At 38.1% G+C, this 21552-nt stretch overlaps 1 protein-coding gene across 4 annotated transcripts in view; it reads right to left on the bottom strand.

The window, feature by feature from the left end:
- The window catches only part of SLC44A5 (solute carrier family 44 member 5), a 383428-nt gene that overhangs the window by 52165 nt on the left and 309711 nt on the right, over positions 1–21552 (bottom strand). For all 4 annotated transcript variants that reach the window (XM_073788302.1, XM_073788306.1, XM_073788299.1 and 1 more), the window contains one exon: positions 5201–5285. In XM_073788302.1, coding sequence (XP_073644403.1) covers positions 5201–5285 — 85 coding nt within the window. The remainder of the gene's footprint in view (positions 1–5200; positions 5286–21552) is intronic.

Raw genomic sequence — 21552 nt, 5'->3', positions numbered from 1 at the left:
GCCAAACCGGATGGCCGTGCTAGTCCACAGAGCCACTGTGGAGTGACTGCAATCCAATTAGTAACTCCACAGAGAGAAAGCAGAATCAGGGAAGATGCACTCTGTTGGTTTTGCTTTTGTTTGTAATAAAAAACCAAAGATCATGGGAAGCCATGGGAGTTGTAGTCAATCCTTGAACATTCCCTTCCTCCACCTTCGGTTCCTCCTTAGGAAAGGCTTCTCAGCTCTGGTTTGCTCCATCTCCCTACCGTACTTTGGTAACCATTCTCACTGACCAGATTCTAGCTCAACCCCCACTGGTAGTTAGGTAAAAACACGGCTGCTGAGGTGACATCTCTTTCCCCTTTTTTGGGTCATGTCTCTGCTACACGAGGACAATTGGTATTGACCCCACAGCTAAGGTAGTAGGTAGATAACTAAATGGGTACCTCAAAAATCTCACAGTTAATATTGTTTTGTAGCAGCAGCAGTCCAATTTCTTTTAGAAGTTTTGACAAGGTAAACAACTCATCTCCACATTCACACCTCCAGGTGCATTTTCTCTTTCTCAGTCTCTCCTACACACATATGCACACACACACACAAGCACATACACACATTCACACACCTCTAGAGGAAATATTGGAAGTCTCACAGGTATCTTTCTATGAAAACTGAAGAACTGTTTAGGGACATTCACAGCAACCAACCAACATGCTCACATTTTTTGGAAGAAGACTGAGGTCATTGCCAATGCGAACATCAAAAGTTTACTCTGATCGGGGCTAAGCTGAAAAAACCATTAACGTATTAGGAGCTACCTCACAGACATTTAGACTTTGGCAATTTACTTACATGACTCTGAAAGATAACTGAACTAGCCCCTTGTTGGATACATTTAAATGGATTTATAAAAGTGAATACTGAATATACTAATGTTTTCATAGGCTTTCAATGATGGTAGGAGCTACTGAGTTAAGGCTATGATGATTTCTGTATTTATACATACACACACGTACAATGTATACTACACATATAAAAGTGCGGTGTATGCAACATATAAAAGAAAGTAATTTAAGTGGTAAAAAATGTTTTGATAATGAGAATCACATCAAGTTTCATTCCAGACACAAATGAGCTGTTAAAAAACAATATAGCAAATGTTCTTTACTCTCTATCAGACCAATTTGTTCACTCCAAATAGGGTGCTGATTAGTAGCAATCAACATATAATTAGCCAAAAATGAAGGTCACACTGAGGTTGGGTATCCTAATTGATCAAGGTCTGTCCTTTAAATGCTTATGACACATGTCTGGACCGTGCTGCATTAACAAAAAACATCATGCGTAAAAATATGGCTTGGATCAGTAGACGCACTACTGCCTGGCAGACTGAAAGCAATCCTGCATTATTGGCAGCTAATATATATTCTGACTCAGTTCTGATTCTTTGTATAAACACAAACGGACATTCTGAATATAGTTCTTCATCATTATTTTTACATCTTCCATTCACATAGGGTTAACATTCTAATATAAATTAGGATTTGGTGAGTGGAAGAGAGAGTTACACTGAAGGTTAAAACACTACAATTTGCCATGAAGAAAGGATAATCTAGTAAATCTAGTAATTTATGTAATCTAGTAATTTGTGAAATGCAATAAAAAGCATAATGTGCAAGGATTTTTTGTTTCATCATGGGAATGATGTATTTGTATAGTGTAGTGGAAAATTTTCTAGACTGGGAATGGGAAGATATTCTCTCATTCATTCATTTACTCATTCACTCAACAAATATTTATTGATCACCTACTCTGAGCCTGTTCTAGGCACTGGGGACACAGTAGTGAACAAAACGGATAAAAATCCCTACTTTCTAATCCCTCTAGGGGAGATGGTTAACAACAAATAAACAAAATTGTTTGCTATGAGATGGTAGCAGGTGTTATGGAGAAAAATAAGGCTAGAAAGAAGGCCAGAGGATGAAAGGTACCAGGGTGGGATTCTAATTTTAAATAGGTAGTTAAGGGAGACCTCAACAAAAGGTAATATTTGAGGAAGACTTGAGGAAGACTTGAAGAAGACTAGTGATCTAGTCATCTGGAGAAGAGCAGGCTAGGCAGGGAGATCAGCAAAGTCTAGAGCTATGAAGTAGGCACTTTCCTGGATCCTTTGAAGACAACAGATGGTCAGTATGACCCGAGTGCAGTGAGCAGAGGGAGAGCCATAACATATGTGGTCAGAGTCGGGCAGACAGTGAAGAACTTTGTAGGCCATTGTTAGGACTTTGGCTTTTAATATGAGTAACTTGAGAAGCTATTGAGGGGAGGGGGCTTGAGCAAAGGAGGGACATAATGTGACTTACGTTTAACAGGATCACACTGGCTGCTGGGCAGAAAAGAGAGTCTAAGGGGCTGGAGACAGGGGCAAGAAGAGACCAGTCAGGAGGTCATTGAACTAATCTAGCTGGTTCCTTGAAAAAAGGAGGAGATGGTGAAAAAAGGAGGAGTTTGGTCCTGGGTATATTTTGAATGGAGACCAGAGGACTTAGCTCACAGCTCAAACACGAGTGTGACAGAAAAGAGGGATCAAGGATGATTTGATGGTATTTACAGCTGTAATAGAAAAGACCGATGGGGGGTGGGGAACAATTTTAAGGATAAAGTCAGAGACTAGGAATTGAGTTTGGACATGTTAAATTTGAGATGCTAACTAAATATCCCTGTAGAGACATGGCATAGGTGGTTGGATAGAAAGATCTGGAGTTCTGGGAGCAGACTGATCTGGATAGATAAATTAGGAAGTGCAACATATAGATTGTGTTAAAACTACAAGACTAGGTGCAATCGCCAAAAGGAATAAATGTAGGTAGAGGAAACTCCAGTGTTTAGAAGATGCTGGAAAGATGAAGAGAAACCATCAAAGAAGACTGATAGGGAGTAGCCAGAGAGTTGGGAGGAAACACAATGTTGTGCCCTAGAGGGCAAGTGAATAAAGTATATTAAGGAAGAGGGATTGATTAAACAGTGCTGTTAGCTCAAGTAAATACGGATTGAGAACTGACCATTGGTTTAAATAGATGGAGATCAATGGTATCAATATCATTTGGAGAAAATAGAGTAGGAGTAAAAGCCTGAATGAAAATGAGAAAGGAGGATTTAGACACATTGAATATAAACTATTCTTATGAGGAGTTTGGCAAAAAAAGAGGCACAGAGATATGAAGCAGTAACTGGAAGGGGATGTGGGATCAAGGAGAGAATTATTTAAGATGGCATGTTTGTCTACTGATGGGGATAACTTAGTAGAGAAGGAAAATGGTAATAAAAGAAAAAAACAGAAGATTTCTGGAGTTGTGTGCTGGACTTTGTGAGCAAGGATAAGATCTAATGCACGAGCGGATGGGCTGGCCTTGGGCGCACAGGTTGTTCCTCCACAGTAAGAGCAGGGAAGGTAGAGTAAATACATGAACACAGATGATGACAGGTAGGCAAGTGGAGGTCAGTGTGGTAGCTCGTAAAAGTTGTCTTCTGAATGCTAATACTTTCTCAGTGAAATAGGAAGCTAAGTCAGAGGCTGACATGGAGACTGGGAAGGAGGTCTTGGAGGTTTGAGGTGAGAGGAAAAGGTGTGAAATTGTTTTCTAGCAGAGTAGCTAGTGAATGGGCATAGGGTCTCCTGTGTGATCTGGGGACAGCATTAAGGGCCCCCTTGAGGTTAGTGGTCCTTAATTTAATGGACTGTTGTGTGTGTTTTCTGCAAGAACACACAGCTGCCTGGGTTGAGGCATGGAGTAGGCAGAAAGCTGCATTTAGCCATGAATGATGTTCTGCCAGGGAAGTACAAGTAAACGAGAAGGGGCAAAAGAACTGAGGGTTTAGATAAGGGAGTTATTTTTTTTTAATTTTTTAATTTTATTGAAGTATAGTTGATTTACAATGTTGCGTTAGTTTCTGATGTACAGCAAAGTGGAACCAAGAGAAAGCAACTAAGTCAAAATCTTACTAAGTTTTTGAGGTAGTGGTACTGCCAAATTCATGACCTAATCTGAAAAGGCCTTTCACTGTTAATATAATCTTTGAGGTTCTAAGCTCACACAGTAGGAAGAAAGTTTCAAAGCCACATGGCCCCTAAGAGGGTGTATTTCCGATGCTCAGCAATGGTGTGGTCTGAGGCTGACAGACAGGAAATAACCTTTCAGGTGGTTGAGCAAAGAATCATAGGATGTGATGGATAAGGAACTTCCTTCAGAGAACATGATCCAGGTAGGTCGAATAAAAGACTGTTCTCCAGTGCCATGCACTAAAGACCACTGTGCATTTATACCTCCTCCCTTTCTGAATGGGAGCTTGTATTCTAATTTTCCTAGCCCTGTTCCCCATTGTGCATTTAGTGTCAAGACCTGATGGAGAGACTATCCATAATCCATAGATCCTAGACTATGGGTTAAAGATAGTACCACATGGGATTCTGGGTTGTCTCCCTTGGGAAGAAGGGTGTTCTGGAGGACAGAGGGATAGACTACGGAAGAAACAATGAAGTTTGTCCCTATTGTTTCATTTGTTCATGGTACACAAGAGGCTGCTCAGCCCACAATTACATTGCTTTATTCCCTCCTTCTTGCATCTCGGTGTGAACAAATAAAACTAATGAGTCTATGGCATATAAGCAGAAATGCACTGTGTGACCCTATTGATCCAAGGCTTTTAAGAACAGGGGTGCTTTATTCAGCCTCTCTGTCTTCTTCCGGCAACTGGATGCTGCTCCTGCTGAGGACTTAAGGGATGACAGAGCCACCAGATGAAAAGAGCCTGGAAGAGAGTTGCCCATTGACCACAAACACCGCCTTTTACTCTTATATGACCGAAAAGAAACTGTTGTTTTAAGTCACTGAAAAACGGGTTTATTAGTTACAGTAGCTGGCTTTATTCTTCCTAATACTCATCCTGAGAAAAATATCTCCACTTCTCTGGGCTGCAGTTTATTCATTTATAAAAATAGGTGGTTAGACAAGATAATCACTGAGGTTCCTAGTAATACCGCTTTTTTAAAATTGTGTATGAACAAACATGAGCTTATACTTCTGTCTTCCCACCTTCCATAAATTCATCATTAATCACACACACCCAGAACCCAAATGTAGTTTCTCAATTCTTTCACCCAAGAATATTCAAAATCGCTAACATCACCAGCGAGGCATTTTTTTTTTTTTTGCCTTACCTGTCTGGTAGGGCACTGTAGGTTTACCACCACGGAGGGACTGGTACAGCTGAGCAGGTTAAAGTAAAACAAAATGGGCTTGTTCCTAAGAGAACAACATAATATTTTTAGTGACTGTGGAAATATTTCATATCATTTCAGCCCCTGTATACTTTAATATAACATAAAATTTAAAAATCGGCTTCATTTTCCCCAGACAGTTGCAAAATATTCTCCAACTCCCCTTTAACCTGCCTAACATTTAAAGCACCTTTTGGTCATAGTAAAAAGTTGAAATAATCAAATTGTCCATCAACAGGGGATTGGTTACATAAAGAATTCCACATCCTTAAAGTAGAAGACTATATTGCCATTGAAAATAATGTTGAAAAATGTTTAATGTTTTAGCGGGGAAAAGTGAGACCCAAAGAGATCACAGGAGAGTTGAAATAAACCAATGGGGTAGAAAGAGGGCAGCACTGAAGCAGCCTGCCATGGGAGAACATGGAGTCAAGTAAATGAGCTTGCATCCTCCTGGTGGTACCTCATCTGACAAGAGACTGGAGGTGAATCACCAGGGATAAAGCCAAAGGGGTTTGGTGGAGGGCAAGCCAAAGGTGATTTCTCAAGTCAAAGAACTAGTCAGTGAGGACTTCCCCAGAGAATTTCCACTTGTGCACCATGAGAGAGCCAGCCTTTGGATGCTTACCCCAAAGACAGAGTTTATGGATAGTCAGTTACATCTTAGCTGCAGTAGCAACAACCATGTGGGACTAGGACAGTGGCCAGGAAAGTAACAGATACTCTTCCTTCTATCTGTCACACACAAAGAAAGAGCTAGGACCAGGAGAGAGGGAAGAGACGGGAAATAGCAGAACAGGGCCTCTCTCCCACTCTAAGTTCCCTTGCAGTGTTCAAACCTGAGCTGGGGAATTGGAAGAAGCAAGATTCAAATTTTAAATTGGACTGCCCTGAACTTTTTAACAATAGAAAGTATTTAGAAAGCTATGGAAGGAAGCTACCCAAGATGCCAAAACAAGAAGGAAAGAAATTTGAAAGAACATTGTTAAAGGCAATAATAGGGGAAAAATAAACCCATTTCATGTTTGTAATCCCATCTAGATGGATCAAGAATCTGGCTATAAATTCAAACACAGTATGCACAAGGCTACTTCACGATTCCACAAGAGTGAGCTTGGCTCTTTCACCACCCAAGCAACTATATCTTCTGCATGAGATTCAGATTTGTACCCAAGCAAATGAATAAATTATTACATGTCATGGATCATTGGAGTCCCTTAGGAGTAGTTAAAATGCTGAATGGTAAATCAGTAAGTGTCACGAGTCCCCCACAGGTAAAACTGATTTATAAACTGCAAAATGCTACATAAACTCAAGTTATTCATCAGATTATGTGATCCTCAAGGGTAAAGTTTGTATCTTATTCATCTTTATACCCACCTCCCTTGCCAACACTTAGCTGAGTACTTGGCCCATATTAGGCACTCATCAGATGTTGCAGAATGGATGAGATCAATTTCAGAATAAGTTTTTCAATATCTTAGAATCCTTAGTTTTTTGCACAAATCTATAGTCATTCTATCAAAGTCTGTCTGATATCTTTAAACATCAGTGGCCCTCAGATTCCTTAGGTACAAAGTAGATGGCAATGGTTGCAGCTGAACAATTCTGCAAAAGTGATTGAGGAAGTAACTCATTATTTAACTTGAATTATATTTCCACCATGAAACAACAAAATAGAAGCAACTACAAACTACTAGTTTGAGCTGATGTAAGATGCACTTAAGCCCATCTCTCTTCTTTCCCGAGACTCATGGAAATAAAAGAATAAAAGTACAAAAAGGAATAAACCTCACCATACCAGCTAAGGATGTGCAGGATGGGATCTGCACACAATTGCACAAGAGAGTTCAACAATTTCTGGAAGATGGAGAGCATATGAGACTGCGTTGAGTGATGAATGCACCATAGAAAAGCTACAAAAAGGGTGGGATATGATATGCCTGTTAGAAATCATGACACATTCTGGACTCAAAGCTGAGAGTGAGAAATGTGGCCAAAAGTAAGAAGATTAATGAAGGTTTATATACAGGTCTACAGTGCAAATCAGTGTCTCTATGCTCCTCCCATACACCTACACTTAAGACTTCTAGCATCCAGGAAAAATGGGCAAAAACAGAGGCCTCTTTTGTTGAATGATAGCAAGGGCTTTTGTGGGATTGGGTACCCCAGTCTACAACCCTTCATTTTCTGGCATTGTAAAAGCCCATGACTGACAGCTTCCCACCAGTTCATGCTGTAGTGAAATCTAACAGCTAATACAACATTCCTATCCCATATGGGGCAGAGGCATCCCTGGAAAAACTGAGCTAGTAACACAGAAACAGAGCAAATTCACACAAGCAACCCAATTCTTTCTTTAGTAAAAATGGATAACCAAGTAGCATCAGGAGTTTAAGAGAAATTAGAATAGGAATGAGAAAGACTAAAGTAAACAAACAAAAACTGATGCCAGATGAAATAAAAATAATTCAGGGTATAGGAGGGACCTTAAAATTTTTTTTTTCAGAGTAATTCAAGCAGATTATTCATACATAAAAATACTATGTTATTAGAGGAATAAATAGGAAACAAGAGGGCTTTAAGAGATTTAAAATATGATTAACAAAATTTTAAAATCAAAAGCAGAGCTGGAAAAAACTTGATGAATCTCCTAGAATACAGAATAAAAAATCATAGATGGAAAATATAAGGAAAAAAAAAGAGGTATCGAGACTAATCCAGGAGGTCCAAGGTATAACTAACAGAGTTCCCAAAAGACAAACAATAAAATGGAAAGAATGAAAACAGCAAAGAAATAACTGAAGAAAAATTTTCAGAGCTGATGAGAGTCATAGTTCTTTAGAATTAAAGGACCCCCATTGAGGCCTGAACAAAAAGAATATTTTTTAAGAAAGACCTACATCAAATTGTGGGATTTCAGAAAACCAAGAGTAAAGAAACGATTTTAAATGCTTTCCCAGAGGATAAAAGTCACCACAAGGTATGTGAAACAGACTAGCATTAGACACATTGGATGCTAAAAACAATAGAACAGTATCTTCAAATTTCTGACAGGAATTGTCTTTCAAGTTACACTTCTAAAGCTAGACCATCAGTCAACTGTAAAGAGGGAGAAGAAAAATATTTCCAGGGACTTCTCAAAGTTACTTCCTGTGCTTTCTCTTCTTAGGAAGATAATCAAGAATGTTCTCCCTCAAAACAAGGGTGTCGACAAAGAAAGAAGACAAGTTGGGATATAGAAAATTGTTCATGGGACGTGCTTACACTAAAAATATATATATATTTCTTGTTTATCTGAAATTGAAAATTAACTGAGCATTCTGTGTTTTTATTTGTTAAATCTGGCACCTCTAGAAGTGGACCCAATCTAATGAGGTAGATAAGTCCCAGAATTAAAGCTATGCAGTAGGCCTAAAATTTACCTGGTCCTGAGTGGAACAAAAGGACAGAAGTTCTACAAGGCAGGTGTTCAGAGAAGAGGGAGCCTCTGAAAAATAGTGTGATTGGAATGGTAGACAAACTTATGGTCCTGATAAAGACTATTCAAGAAAAACTTGGCTGACAAATAAAACATTTTACATGAATGTCATTGCCCTATGTTGAAATAAACTAAAATGTAGCATGATGCTAAGCTGCAAATAAAGTGTAAGATTTGGCTTTGATATCAGGGACACAGTAGAAATGAAAATGTAATGGCCAGACAGTGACTAAACTTCACGTAGTTATTACAAAGTAAAAGTCTTATTTCCAACTTCTAGAATCAACCTACCAACAGAACATGAAAGATTCTGATGAAGTTGCAGAACTGAACTTTATAACAAACTTGATTATGTAAAGGGTAAATATAAAAAGTGGAATAGAAAGGAAAGATGGAGAGAAGGGTAGTGGGGATAATATCCTCCTCTTATATAAAGAGGAGTCGAGATACTGACAAAAGTTAGTGGAACAAGCAATTGAAGCTCAGTATACCATTTAAAGTCACAAAAGTAAACTATAAGAGAATCTGAAGGCAATAATTTAACCGTTAAACATGGAACAAGGAGGGAGAACAGAAAAACAGATAATGTAAATAGTTAAATCTTCATTTTTCATAGCAGGCTATCAATGGATACTATCTAAAATTAATAAAGTACAAAATGAAAGAATAAACATATGATTTAAAGTTATGCAAAAAACTGCCAGAAGAACTAAAAGCAGTGTTATGGACTGAATGTGTTCCCCCAAAAGTCATATGTTAAAATCCTAACCCCCAAAGTGATGGTATTAGGAGGTGGGGCCTTTGGAGGTGCTTAGGTCAGGAGGGTATAGCCCTCATGAATGGAATTAGTGCCCTTATAAAAGAGACCTCAGAGAGCTCTCTCATCTCTTCCTCCATTTGAGGATACAGAATAAAGATGGCAAACCAGGGAATGGACTCTTGCCAAGAACCTGACCAAGCAGGCACCTAATCTTGGACTTCTAGTCCCAAGAATTGTGAGAAATAAATTTTTGTTTTTTACAAGCTACCTACTCTATGGTATTCTGTTATAGCAGCCTGAACTGACTAAAACAACCAGAAGGAGGAGAGATTATCTTTCTGGAAAGAAATCTCCTAAGACAGGAGACCATTGCTTTTATTACTTTTATTATAAGCTCTTCATTATTGTTTGGTTTATTTTCATAGGCATATATTATTTTGATATAGATTTTAAAACTTAAACCAAGTAATAGATCTGGGCTTGTAGTATGTTCAATCAAACAGATTTATGAGACCTCCTTGTCATTTTATAAGTGTTTCTTCAGTGAATTGAAGACAAAGTTATTATTGCTTCACTTAAATGCCAAATTGATGCAAAACTTAAATAGAAGAGCTTTGTTCTCTTAATCTTTCCTGTTTCCCTATCTGAAGCTCATACTAGGAAGATGATTATTTTGGTCTGTCTAATCTGGCAATTGGGCTGCATCAGACAAGGTTCAAAGTTGTTTTAACCCAAACTTTATAAGCTGAAGTTTTTGTAGTAGCCAAAAGGTGGCATCAAAATCAATCGAGTTCTTGCTTTTTAGTAGAAATCCCAAAGAAAAGGATCATACCCAAGTATCATGAATAACTTCCCTGCAACTCAAAAGGCAGAGAAAGTTACACACGTCAACAAAGGACTCCATTTTCCTTTGAGTCTGTTTTATCTGCTTTGACATTTTAGAAAACTCTCAGTGTTTCCCCTACTGTCCTTTTGGTTAGGCATAGACAAAGCACAGACTGACCAAATTCTATCCTAAACACTATCACACCATCTCTAAGCATGGGATTTTACGCTCAGTTAAGGAATGTTTTTTAGAGTTGAGAATCAAAGGGTTGCTCTAAGCACATCATGACACTAATGAGTACAAACACTGTTACAGTCTAACAAGTATGTCCTGGACCCAGTTGTTTGTAGTGCCTAACCTGCTTTACACATTCTCACAGAGATGCATTTCATTTACAGATGAAAATATATACAGACACATTTTTTTTAATTTAATGGTACTTTTTACCAGTTTATGTTCAAGGTTTTAAGGACTAGATTAAACGTGGAACATGGAAAACCAATTTTACTGCAACTTTATCAATATGCAGCCTAAAGAACACAGAATTTGGGCTTAGAACATGTTACTTTTGCCATTTAGTAGTCAGCTAACCCTGAGTGCATACTTTAACCTATCTGAATTTGCTTCCTAATTGTCTAGATGAGAGTAGTAATAATGGCACCACTTAGCAGTGCTAATAGGAGGATCTGATAAGAACTTTACACTGACCTCCAACTGGAGCAAATCACTGTCTTTTCTGTGCTACCCCTTTATTCTGATTCATTTAACAGTGAATCTACTGAGCACCTACTATAATGAAGTGCTGAGGATACAACAGCAAAACAGAGAACGTCCCTGATCTCAAAGAACTTTGACTCTAGTAGAGGAAAATAAACAAGTGAAATTAATAACCAGGATAAATTCAAGTAGTGATAAGTACCCAAGACAATAAACCAGGGTCTTGTGCCAGAAAGTAACTAGAGAAAGTGGGGGTGAGTGTAATGTTTCAGATGTGATTGTAAGCATTATTCTTCAGACAGCACACTCTGCAAAACACACTAGATTGAAATCCATGGATTTCTTTTTTTTTTTTGTCCAGTTCCTAGTTTAATTTTTTCCAGTTTTATTGAGAATATACTTGACATGTAACATTGTATTAGTTTAAGGTGTACAGCATAATGATTTGATATATGCATATACTGAGAAATAATTACCACAATAAGTTTAGTTAACATCTATCACTTCATATAGCTACAAATTTTTTTCCTGTGATGGGAACTTTTAAGATCTATTCTCTCAGCAACTTTCAAATATACAATATAGTATTGTTAATTATAGTCACCATGCTGTACCTTCCATCCCTAGAAACTTATAACTGGAAGTTTGTACATTTTGACCAGCTAAAGCCCCTTTCCCACACCCCACACCTCCCACTTCTGGCAACCACCAATCTGTTCTGTTTCTATGAGTTCATTTTGTTTTAGATATCACATAGCATAATAGGCTCAGGGTCCATCCATATTGTCACAAATGGCAGGATTTCCTTTTTTACTGCTGAATTTTTAAATTTATTTATTTGTATAAAATCACATTTTCTTTACCCATACACCCATCCAGTGAGACTTAGGTTGTTTCCAGGACTTGGCTATCATAAGCAGTGCTGCAATGACCATGGGGGTGTAGATATCTATTCAAGATCATGATTTAATTTCTTTTGGTTATATACCCAGAAGTGGAATTACTGGATCATGTGGTAATTCTGTTCTTAATTTTTTTAGGATCTCCATACTGCTTTCTACAGTGGCTGCACCAATTTACGTTCCCACCAATAATGCACAATAATTTCTCCACATCCTTGCCAACACTTGTTTTCTCTTGTCTTTTTTGATGATAGCCATTTTAATCAGGTGATAACTCATATGGTTTTGATTTGCACTTTCCTGATAATTAGTGATGTTGAACACCTTTTCATATATCTATTGGCCATCTATATGTCTTCTTTGGAAAAATGTCTATTCAGATCCCTGCCAATTTCTTAATCATTTGTTTCATTGTTTGGTTTTTTACTATTGAGTTACATGGGTTCTTTATAAATTTGGGGTATTAATCCCTTATCAGATGTATGATTCAAAAATATTTTCTCCCATTCCATAGGCTTCCTTTTCATTTTGTTGATGGTTTCCTTTGCTGTGCAGAAGCTTTTTAGTTTGATGTAGTCCCACTTGTTTATTTTGCCTTTTCCTACCTTTGCTTTTGGTGTCAGATCCAAAAGATTATTGCCAAGATCGATGTCAAGGAGCTTACTAGGAGTTTTACAGTTTCAGGTCCTAATTCAAGTCTTTAACCCATCTTGAGTTGATTTTTGTTTATGGTGTAAGATGGAAGTGGTCCAGTTTCGTGGCTTTGCATGTGGCATTCCAGTTTTCCCAACACCATTTATTGAAGAGAATATCCTTATGTATATTCTTGGCTTCTTTGTCATAAAGTAATTGACCATATTTCTGTGGCTTTATTTTGGGGCTCTCTAATATGTTCCATTGAACAATGTGTCATAATTCTCTCTCCTCTTCTATTTTTTGAAAGAGTTTGAGAAGGACTGTTAATTCTTTAAATGTTTGGTAGAGTTTATCAGTGAAGTCATTTGGTCCTGGACTTTTCTTTGTTGGGAGGTTTCTGGTTATTGATCAAATCTTCTTACTAGTAATTCGCTTGTTCAGATTTTCTGTTTCTTCATGATTCAGTCTTGGCACGTTGTATGTTTCTAGGATTTATCCACTTCTTCTAGGCTGTCCAATTTCTTGGTATATAATGGTTCATAGTAGTCTCCTATGATCCTTTGTGTTTGTGTGGTATCAGATGTCTCCTGTTTCATTTCTGAATTTATTTAAGTAGTCTCAACTTTTTTTTCAATGAGTCTAGCAAAAGGTTTGTCAATTTTATGTTTTCAAAAAAACAGTTGGTAGTTTCACTTACCTTCCCTATTGCTTTTTTTGTTAACATCTTTATTGGAGTATAATTGCTTTACAATGTTGTGTTAGTTTCTGCTGTATAACAAAGTGAGTCAGCTATATGTATGTATATATCCCCATATCCCCTCCCTCTTGCGTCTCCCTCCCACCCTCCCTATCCCACTCCTCTAGGTGGTCACAAAGCACGAAGCTGATCTCCCTGTGCTGTGCAGCTGCTTCCTACTAGCTATCTCTTTTACAGTTGGTAGTGTATATATGTCAATGTCACTCTCTCACTTCGTCCCAGCTTACCCATGCCCCTCCCCGTGTTCTCAAGTCCATTCTCTACATCTGCATCTTTATTCCTGTCCTGCCCCTAAGTTTGTCAGAACCTTTTTTTTTTTTAAGATTCCATATATATGTGTTAGGATATGGTATTTGTTTTTCTCTTTCTGACTTACTTCACTCTGTATGACAGACTCTAGGTCCATCCACCTCACTAAAAATAACTCAATTTCATTTCCTTTTATGGCTGAGTAATATTCCATTGTATATATGTGCCACATCTTCTTTACCCATTCATCTGTCGATGGACACTTAGGTTGTTTCCATGTCCTGGCTATTGTAAATAGTGCTGCAGTGAACACTGGGGTACATATCTCTTTTTGAATTATGGTATTCTCAGGGTATATGCCCAGTAGTGGGATTGTTGGGTCATATGGTAGTTCTATTTTTAGTTTTTTAAGGAACCTCCATACTGTTCTCCATAGTGGCTGTATCAATTTACATTCCCACCAACAGTGCAAGAGGGTTCCCTTTTCTCCACACCCTCTTCAGCATTTATTGTCTGTAGATTTTTTGGTGATGGCCATTCTGACCAGTGTGAGGTGATACCTCATTGTAGTTTTGATGTGCATTTCTCTAATGATTAATCTCTATTTCATTTATTTCCACTCTGATCTTTGTCATTTCCTTCCTTCTACTAACTTTGGGCTTATTTTGTTCTCCTTTTTCTAGTTCCTTTAGGTGCAAAGTTAGGTTGTTTACTTGAGATATCTCTTGCTTCTTAATGTAGTTGTTTATCGCTATGAATTTCCCTCTTAGAACTGCTTTGCTGTGTGCCATATGCTTTCGTATGTTATATTTCCAATTTCATTTGTCTCAAGATACTCTCTAATTTCCCTTTTGATTTTTTATTTGACCCTTTTGCTTAGTGGCAAGTTGTTTAATCTCTACATATCTGTTAATTTTCCAGTTTTCTGACTTAATTTCTAGTTTCATACCATTTTGGCAGGAAAAGATGCTTGATATGATTCCAGACTTTTTACGTTTATTAAAACCTATTTTGGGCTTCCCTGGTGGCGCAGTGGTTGAGAGTCTGCCTGCCAATGTAGGGGATGCAGGTTCGTGCCCCGGTCCGGGAGGATCCCGCATGCCGCGGAGCGGCTGGACCCGTGAGCCGTGGCCGCTGGGCCTGCGCATCCAGAGCCTGTGCTCCGCGGCGGGAGAGGCCACAGCAGTGAGAGGCCCGTGTACCGCAAAAAAACAAAACAAAACAAACCCTATTTTGTGGCCCAACACATGATTTATCCTGAAGAATATTCCATGTATTTGAGAAGAATGTGTATTCTGTTGGTTTTAGATGGTCTGTAAATGTCTGTTAAGTCCATCTAGCCTAACCTATAATTTAGTCCAATTCTTCCTTATTAATTTTCTGTCTGGATGATCTAACCATTGATGAAAGTGGGGTATTGAAGTCCCCTACTATTATTATATTGCTGCCTAATTTTTCCCTTCAGATCTGTTAATATTTGCTTTATACATTTCAGTGCTTTTAAGTTGGGTACATATTTATAATGTTATATCCTCTTGTTGGATTGACCCCTTTATCATTATAATCTTCTTTGTCACTTATTAGTCTTTGCCTTAAAGTTTATTTTGTCTGATATAAATATAACTACTTCTGCTTTCTTTTGGTTTCCATTTGCATGGAATATGTTTTTCCCTTTGCTTTTATTCTGTGTCTGCGCATAAAGCTTAAGTAAATCTCTGGTAGGCAGTATATAGTTGAGTCTTGTTTTATTATTCATTCAGCCACTCTTTATCTTCAGATTGCATCATTTTATCCATTTACATTTAAAGTAATAATTGATAGGTGGGATTTACTATTGCCATTTCATTCATTGCTACCTAGATGTTTTGTAGTTCTTTTGTTCTTTTCTTCCCTTGCTCTCTTCCTTTGTGATTTGATGATCTTCTGCAGTAGTATGCTTAGATTCCTTTTTTTTTTTTTTTTTACCTTTTGTGTATCTACTATAGGTTTTTGCTTTGTGGTTACCACAAGGCTTACATAAGACATATTACAGCAGTCTATTTTAAGTCGATAACTTAATGCAGATGCATACTAAAGTTCTACATTTTTATTCTCCCCCCAACATTTCATGTGCTTGATGTCACAATTTGCATCTTTTCACCTTGTGTATCCATTAATAAGTTACTGTAGTTATAGTTATTTTTACTACTTTTGTCTTATAACCTTCATACTAGATTTATAAATGATTTACCCACCACCATTATAATTTTAGACTATTCTAAAATAGACCTTAATTATGTATTTTCTTTTACTAGTGATATTTTTACTTTCATATGTCTTTCCTGTTACTAATTAGCATCCTTTCATTTTGGCTTGAGGAAGTCTCTTTAACATTTCTTATAAGGCCAGTATGAACTCTATCAGCTTTTGCTTGTCTGGAAAACTCTTTATCTCTCCTTCAATTCTGAAGGATAATTTTGCTGGATACAGTATTCTTGGTTGGCAATTTTTATTCTTTCAATATATATATCATTGAATATATCATTCTACTGCCTTCCGGCTTGCAAAGTCTCACTGAAAAATCTGCCTATAGTCTTACAGAGGTTTCCCTTATATGTAACAAGTTGTTTTTCTCTTGCTGCTTTTAAGATTCTGTCCTTGTCTTTAACTTTTGACAGTTTAATTATAATATTTCTTGCTATGAGTCTCTTTGGGTTCATCTTATTTGGAACTTTCTGTACTTCCTGGATTTGGATGTCTGCTTGCTTCCCCAGGTTAGGGAAGTTTTAAACCATTATTTCTTTGAAGAAGCTTTCTGCCCCTTCTCTCTTTCTTCTCCTTCTGGGATCCATATAACACAAATGTTGATCCACTTGATGGTGTCCCATAAGTCCCTTAAGCTATCTACACTCTTTTTCAGTCTTTTTTTGTTTTGCTCCTCTGATTGGATGAATTCTACTGCCCTATCTTTGAGTTTGCTCATTCTTTCTTTTGCTTATCTAGTCTGCTGTTGAACCCCTCTAATGAATTTTTCAGTTCAATTTTTATATTCCTCAGCTCTGTGATTTCTGTTGATACTTTACCTATATTTTCTATCTCTCTGTTGAAATTCTCATTATACTTATGCATTGCTCTCCTGACTTTGGTGAGCATCTTAATGACCTTTATTTTGAATTATATCAGGTAAACCATGTATCTCCATTTCATTAAAATCTGTTTCTAGAGATTTATCTGTTCTTTTGTTTGGAACATAATCCTCTGTTTCTTCATTTTCCTTGATTCTATGTGTTGGTTTCTGTGCATTAGATAAAACTGCTGCCTCTCTGAGTCTGGTTTCTTGTAGGAGATAAATCTTAATGTTCACTCCAGCCCCAGCTCTTAACTGTCTCTCAAACCTTTGTGCATGTCCAAGTTGCTTTCTTTGTTCTTAGTGGCTCTTAGTAGTTGAGTAGTGCCAAGACCTGTCAGTGTCCCAAAGGAGAGGATCTCAGTCAGTGATAGATGCAGGCTGATTGGAAGTCAGACCCTCAGACACCAGCTTTTAAAGTACATAAATAGATCTCTTTCAGGGAAAGACTGGGAAATGAGCATTTCAGTCTGCTCCCTCTGCACTGACAGCTGAGGGGATAGCCAGTTAAGAAGTGTTTTTTTGTTTGCTACAGTTGTCCCATTTCATTGTGGGACCAATGAAATGCAAGCCCCATGGGCCACCAGAGCCAGATCAAGGGGTGTGTCCCCTGGGTGGCAGTTGCAAAAGCTCGTGCACTAGATGTGTGCACAAGTTCCTACCAGGTAGTCAGTACAACTTGGAGCTGCCAGAGGGAGAACACAGAGACAGTGCCCACTGGCCTCCTCCAGGCTCTGGGGAAGACTGTAGTCATCCCCAGATGTGTGCATATTAGAAGTCTAACCCTCATGCAGCAGCTATTGAAGTATGCAAATAGCTTTCTTTCAGGAAAAGCCTGGGAGATGGGTGTTTCTGTCTGTTCCCTCTGAGATGAGTCTGGGGGAAATAACCACAGTGAGTTAAGAACTTCTTTTTTTTTTTGCGGTACGCGGGCCTCTCACTGTTGTGGCCTCTCCCGTTGCAGAGCACAGGCTCCGGACACGCAGGTTCAGCAGCCATGGCTCACAGGCCCAGCCGCTCCATGGCATGTGGGATCTTCCCGGACTGGGCATGAACCCGTCTCCCCTGTATTGGCAGGTGGACTCTCAACCACTGCGCCACCAGGGAAGCCCCAAGAACTTCTTTGTTTACAATAATCTTATGAGTCTCATGGATGCAAGCCGTGTTGGCTTTCAGAGCTAGGTGTTTTGAGGGCCTGTCCCTTGGGTCAAGAGTCTTAAAAGTTGGGGCACTAGATGTGGGGTTGAAACCTTTCATTCCTCAGGGACAGGCTGGGATTTGGGCATTTCCTCCCAATTGTATGGCACTGAGCCAGGCGTGGGGTTTATGGTAAAACTGTGTCTCAGCCTTTCCTACTCATTTTGATGTGGGTATTTCCTTGTTCACCTGATACGCAGGAGTTACTCAGCTAGTTTCTGGATTTCTTTCAGAGGGAATTGCTCTGTGTGTAGCTGTAGATCCAGTGTGTCCATGGGAGGAGGTGAGTTAGAAGCCTCCTATGTTGCTGTCTTGGACGTGAACTCTCTGAAATCCATGGATTTCTTGGCTATATTCCTGAAGACTGAGATCCTTGAGAAAACTCTGTGTCTTGTTTCCTAGAGTGATTCCAACCTTTTGCATAGTGACTGGCCCTTTGGAGACCTCACAAATGATGTATTATAATATTGAATATGAAAGTGCTTTGTTAAAAAAAGGACATGTAAGTTTCACCCTAATTACTCTTCTTTCATTTAATTTTTTGCGTTATTATCAGAAAATTAAGGCCAGGTAGGTTGAGTCCAATGCCCAAAGGTCAACAATGGAAAGATGTAAAGTCAGGATTTGACTCTAGAGTATATTCTTTCAACAAATGTTTTATCTCTTGTTCTTTCAAAGGGCTTTGATAAGTAAGGTAACTCATTGCCTCAGCTCATGTACTTTCAAGACTTTTATTTTTGGACAATTTGGAGGGAATATAAAAGTATTAGATTTTTTGGTAGAAACTTGTAATGCATATTAATATATAAATAAGCAAATAAAAATTATTCATAATTCTATTTTATAATATCTGTCATTAATTCTTTTTCAAAATAAAAAAAGTTTAATATTTTCCTGCCTACATGCTCACAGTGAACAACTGAAACAGTTCAAGGAAGTATAAATAGCAACAAGAATGGTCTTTTAAAATGTAAAGTGGATTGTATCACTCTCTTGATGAACACCCTTCCATGGCCTTCCTGCACTTATACATCAAATCCAAATACTTTTAAAGGGCACATAGAACCACAAAATCTGACTCCTATCTGGTTCTCAGACATCTGCTCATTCCACTTCCCTTTTTCTTTGCTACACTCCAGCCTCCTGGGCTTCTTTCTGTTCCAGGACTACCATAGGCTCATTCCTGCCTCAGGACCTTTGCCCTTGTCTCTGGCTTTAAAGCTCTTACCAAGGCTTTTGAAAGGCTGCCTTCTTCCTAGCCTTCATATTTCAATTTAAAAGTCACCTACTCATGAAAGTCCTAACCTGCCCCATGCAACCACGAGGCAGCTCATTATATACCCGTCATTCTCTATGGGGCCACCTGTTTTGCTTTTTCTTTTATAACATTTATCATACAATTTGAAATTATCTTGACTGTTTACATCTTTATTGTAATTGCCCTCTAACTGAATGTAAGCTTCATGAGTGCAGGTAGCTTGTCTACTTGTTTGCACTATAACCTCTGCCTTTAGAACACTATCGGAAACATAATAGTGACTCAGTAAACACATAAATAAAAATAAAAATATAATCCCACTACCCAGAAATAATTAATGTAGGAATGTGTATATCCTTTCATATATAGGTGTTTTTTGATATGTGATATTCATATATATCACAAGGCAGAATTATACTATACATGGCATTTATTATACTAAATTATATAATTATACTAAATCATGGCGTAACCTGATTTCTTGAATTAACAAAATATCATGGGTGTATTTCCATGTCAATAAATACATCTCTACTCAATCACTTTTAATGATTAAATAGTATTTTATTACATGACTGTACCGTAACTCATTTTTTTTTTTTACATCTTTATTGGAGTATAATTGCTTTACAATGGTGTGCTAGTTTCTGCTTTATAACAAAGTGAATCAGTTATACATATACATATGTTCCCATATCTCTTCCCTCTTGCGTCTCCCTCCCTCCCACCCTCCCTATCCCACCAATCCAGGCTGTCACAAAGCACCAAGCTGATCTCCCTGTGCTAATGCGGCTGTTTCCCACTAGCTATCTACCTTACATTTGGTAGTGTATATATGTCCATGCCTCTCTCTCACTTTGTCACAGCTTACCCTTCCCCCTCCCCATATCCTCAAGTCCATTCTCTAGTAGGTCTGTGTCTTTATTCCTGTCTTACCCCTAGGTTCTTCATGACATTTTTTTTCCCTTAAATTCCATATATATGTGTTAGCATACGGTATTTGTCTTTCTCCTTCTGACTTACTTCACTCTGTATGACAGACTCTAGGTCTATCCAACTCATTACAAATAGCTCAACTTCGTTTCTTTTTATGGCGGAGTAATACTCCATTGTATATATGTGCCACATCTTCTTTATCCATTCAACTGATGGTGGACACTTAGGTTGTTTCCATCTCTGGGCTACTGTAAATAGAGCTGCAATGAACATTTTGGTACATGACTCTTTTTGAATTATGGTTTTCTCAGAGTATATGCCCAGTAGTGGGATTGCTGGGTCATATGGTAGTTCCATTTGTAGTTTTTTAAGGAACCTCCATACTGTTCTCAATAGTGGCTGTACCAATTCACATTCCCACCAGCAGTGCAAGAGTGTTCCCTTTTCGCCACACCCTCTCAAGCATTTATTGTTTCTAGATTTTTTGATGATGGCCATTCTGACTGGTGTGAGATGATATCTCATTGTAGTTTTGATCTGCATCTCTCTAATGATTAATGATGTTGAGCATTCTTTCATGTGTTTGTTGGCAATCTGTATATCTTCTTTGGAGAAATGTCTATTTAGGTCTTCTGTCCATTTTTGGATTGGGTTGTTTGTTTTTTTGTTATTGAGCTGCATGAGCTGCTTATAAATTTTGGAGATTAATCCTTTGTCAGTTGCTTCATTTGCAAATATCTTCTCCCATTCTGAGGGTTGTCTTTTCATTTTGTTTATGGTTTCCTTTGCTGTGAAAAAGCTTTTAAGTTTCATTAGGTCCCATTTGTTTATTTTTGCTTTTATTTCCATTTCTCTAGGAGGTGGGTCAAAAAGGATCTTGCTGTGATTTATGTCATAGAGTGTTCTGCCTGTTTTCCTCTAAGAGTTTGATAGTTTCTGGCCTTACATTTAGGTCTTTAATCCATTTTGAGCTTATTTTTGTGTATGGTGTTAGGGAGTGATCTAATCTCATACTTTTACATGTACCTGTCCAGTTTTCCCAGCACCACTTATTGAAGAGGCTGTCCTTCCTCCACTGTATATTCCTGCCTCCTTTATCAAAGATAAGGTGACCATATGTGTGTGGGTTTATCTCTGGGCTTTCTATCCTGTTCCATTGATTTACCTTTCTGTTTTTGTGCCAGGACCATACTGTCTTGATTACTATAGCTTTGTAGTATAGTCTGAAGTCAGGGAGCCTGATTCCTCCAGCTCCGTTTTTCGTTCTCAAGATTGCTTTGGCTATTCGGGGTCTTTTGTGTTTCAAAACAAATTGTGAAATTTTATGTTCTAGTTCTGTGAAAAATGCCAGTGGTAGTTTGATAGGGATTGCATTGAATCTGTAGATTGCTTTGGGTAGTAGAGTCATTTTCACAATGTTGATTCTTCCAATCCAAGAACATAGTATATCTCTCCATCTATTTGTAT

This window comes from Tursiops truncatus, chromosome 1, assembly GCF_011762595.2.
Source record: "Tursiops truncatus isolate mTurTru1 chromosome 1, mTurTru1.mat.Y, whole genome shotgun sequence".
NCBI classification, from domain to species: domain Eukaryota; kingdom Metazoa; phylum Chordata; class Mammalia; order Artiodactyla; family Delphinidae; genus Tursiops; species Tursiops truncatus.
Note: the sequence above shows the minus strand (reverse complement) of the source record. Positions and strands in the feature narration are given on the sequence as shown.